General features: G+C 43.4%; 1 protein-coding gene across 1 annotated transcript; it reads right to left on the reverse strand.

The window, feature by feature from the left end:
• Positions 1–406: 406 nt before the first annotated feature.
• LOC130380816 (zinc finger MYM-type protein 5-like) lies at positions 407–1,659 on the reverse strand. The gene is made up of 2 exons (XM_056588167.1): positions 1,430–1,659; positions 407–1,230 (listed from the first exon to the last, which is right to left on the reverse strand). Exons 1-2 carry the CDS (start codon positions 1,551–1,553, stop codon positions 419–421), a joined length of 936 nt encoding a protein of 311 aa, XP_056444142.1. The 5' UTR covers positions 1,554–1,659; the 3' UTR covers positions 407–418.
• Positions 1,660–2,427: the final 768 nt, after the last annotated feature.

Genomic DNA, 2,427 nt, shown 5'->3' on the forward strand with positions numbered 1-2,427 from the left:
GATGCTCACATATTTCTTCAATATGGCCCATCTTTGGGTGGAGGCTGAAAATAGTGTGTAGAGCTTTTGCAAGACACCAAAGTAGCTCATAGCATCAACAGATCCCTTTGCAGCATCACACACAACTAAATTCAATGTATGCGCCCCACATGGCACAAACAGAGCTCTGGGATTCTTTTCTAAGAGCCTGGCTTGAACTCCCTTATTTTTGCCCCTCATGTTGGCTCCATTGTCGTATGACTGTCCTTTGCAGTCTTCAAAAGGAATTCCCAACTCCTCAAGTCTCTTCAGGATCATGGATGACAAGTGATGGCCTGTGGACTCCTCTGCCTCCAAAAATCCCATAAAATGCTCCTTGATATGGGGCTTCTCCATCAGTGACACCACTCTAATTACCACTGATAACTGTTCTGTGTGGCTAATGTCCGGTGTGCAGTCCAGAATAATTAAAAAAAAACTTGGCGTGCTTGATGTCATCAACCATAGTAGATGTTATTTTGCTGCTCAATAAACCAATGAGCTCATTTTGCACATGCTGGCCAAGGTAGCTGTTGTGACTTGCTCCTCTTGTGACACGGTTAAGGTGATCTTTCATTATGGGATCAAACCTGGCCATCAATTCAACCTCTTGGAGGAAATTCCCATTTGATGGTGTGAAGAGTGTTTCTGTGTGTCCCCTGAGAGCCAAATTACGAACTGCCAGTGACTGCACAATAGCAATGAGACGGGTCAGCACTGCTCTCCATCTCATCCTCTCAGCCTCCACAAGTGCCATCTCCTGCTTGTCGATGGTTTCCCCACTTCTTAACCTCACTGACAGTTCCTTCCATGCTTTCATGGAATTGAGGTGTTCTGGACTACCCTCATGTGCTGTGAGGTTTGCGCTTGCATGTTTCCAATTTGACATTCCTGACATTGTCAAATTAGTGAGCCTCTTTGAAAACAGTTTGCAGCAGAAGCAAAAGAGGCTGTTGTTCTTCATTGAATACACCAGCCAACTTCTTGCCATCTTTTCACCACTAACTAATGTTTTCGTAAAATATTGGTGGTGGCAACTTCTCCCATCACTCTCATTCTTCCGAAAAACAAAGTTAGGTGGCAACCTACTTGGTCCTCTTCGAACCAGCTCAGTCCGAATCCTGTCAGTCAGAGGTGAGGGCCAGCTAGCAGGGTCAGTAGACAGAGGCTCATCTTCAGTGGGGCTCAGTGGGGGTTCAGCTCCAGGTGTTTCTATCAGACAGCATATTGGCACATTAGTCAAAGCACAAGCCAGTGGAACATAACACATATTTATTTTTAAATTAAATGTCCCCGAGCATTGTCCAGTTGTCTTCTAGCCTGGGCGCAACCCCTCCACAAATAAACACACACACACACACACACACACACACACACACACACACAAAGAGAGAGATATGCAAAAACCAACCTGAAGGCTCATGCTGGGGAGAAGTAGGCCTAGAGGCAAAGAGGTCTTCATCCTCAATGTCAGATATTTGAGGGGACACTGCTGGCGACATAGATGGTGGCTCATCCTGAAGGGTCAAGACCATTCCAGAATGTGTAGCTGATGAGGTAGATGGCTGCTCCCCCTCATCCTGATCTTCAGCAGAGTCCTGCCTAGCGGGGGAGGTGGGTGGCTCATCCTGACCACCAGTGGCAGAGGATGCTCCAAAATATTTTAGAAGTGCCCCTGAAATTGACATCAAAAGACCGGAGGCTACAATATAACTCTATACAAAACATCCATGAATTCAAATAAACAAATTTAAATAAACATGCCCTTACTGCCTACATGCTAAATATCTGCCATAAGACGCTATATTAACCTATCTTTCAGGGAGGAACAATTAGCTGCTTGATTACTGCATATAATTCTATAGATTTGACTTATGACTGGTAAACTATACTTTGTCACGAAATGGAGCGAATGGCAAATGTTCCGTCTTTGAAACTGCCCTCAGAAGATGAACATTCCGTTGGCTTATTACACGGCCCAACGTCAACCGAAATGATGTAAATTAATAATAACTGAACGTGTAACAGTTTTGTTGCAAAGCACAATCTTATCGTGAAATTAGAACTCGTGTTTATTGAGTTAAAACCGAATTATTGTTGTATAATCATATCATAGGCAGCATATTAGCAGGCTAACAAATGTAAGAGTTATTCCACCAATTAACATTAGCCATTCATCATGACATGGATACTGTAATAATCATACAGAAAGAACATAGTGGCATACCTTTTGGTTTTGATCGTTTCTCCTCTTCTTCTTTTCTTTTTTTTCGAAATCGCGCTCCTGATGGCTTTTGCCTTTTTCTATCCATCTCTGTGCTTATTTTGCACTCGACAATCAACAAATTTCCCATCCCCCCAACACTGTCACTCGTACAGTTTAGACTAAACCAATTCACCTTGCCCTTG

Source organism: Gadus chalcogrammus, chromosome 4 (assembly GCF_026213295.1).
Source record: "Gadus chalcogrammus isolate NIFS_2021 chromosome 4, NIFS_Gcha_1.0, whole genome shotgun sequence".
Lineage (NCBI taxonomy): Eukaryota > Metazoa > Chordata > Actinopteri > Gadiformes > Gadidae > Gadus > Gadus chalcogrammus.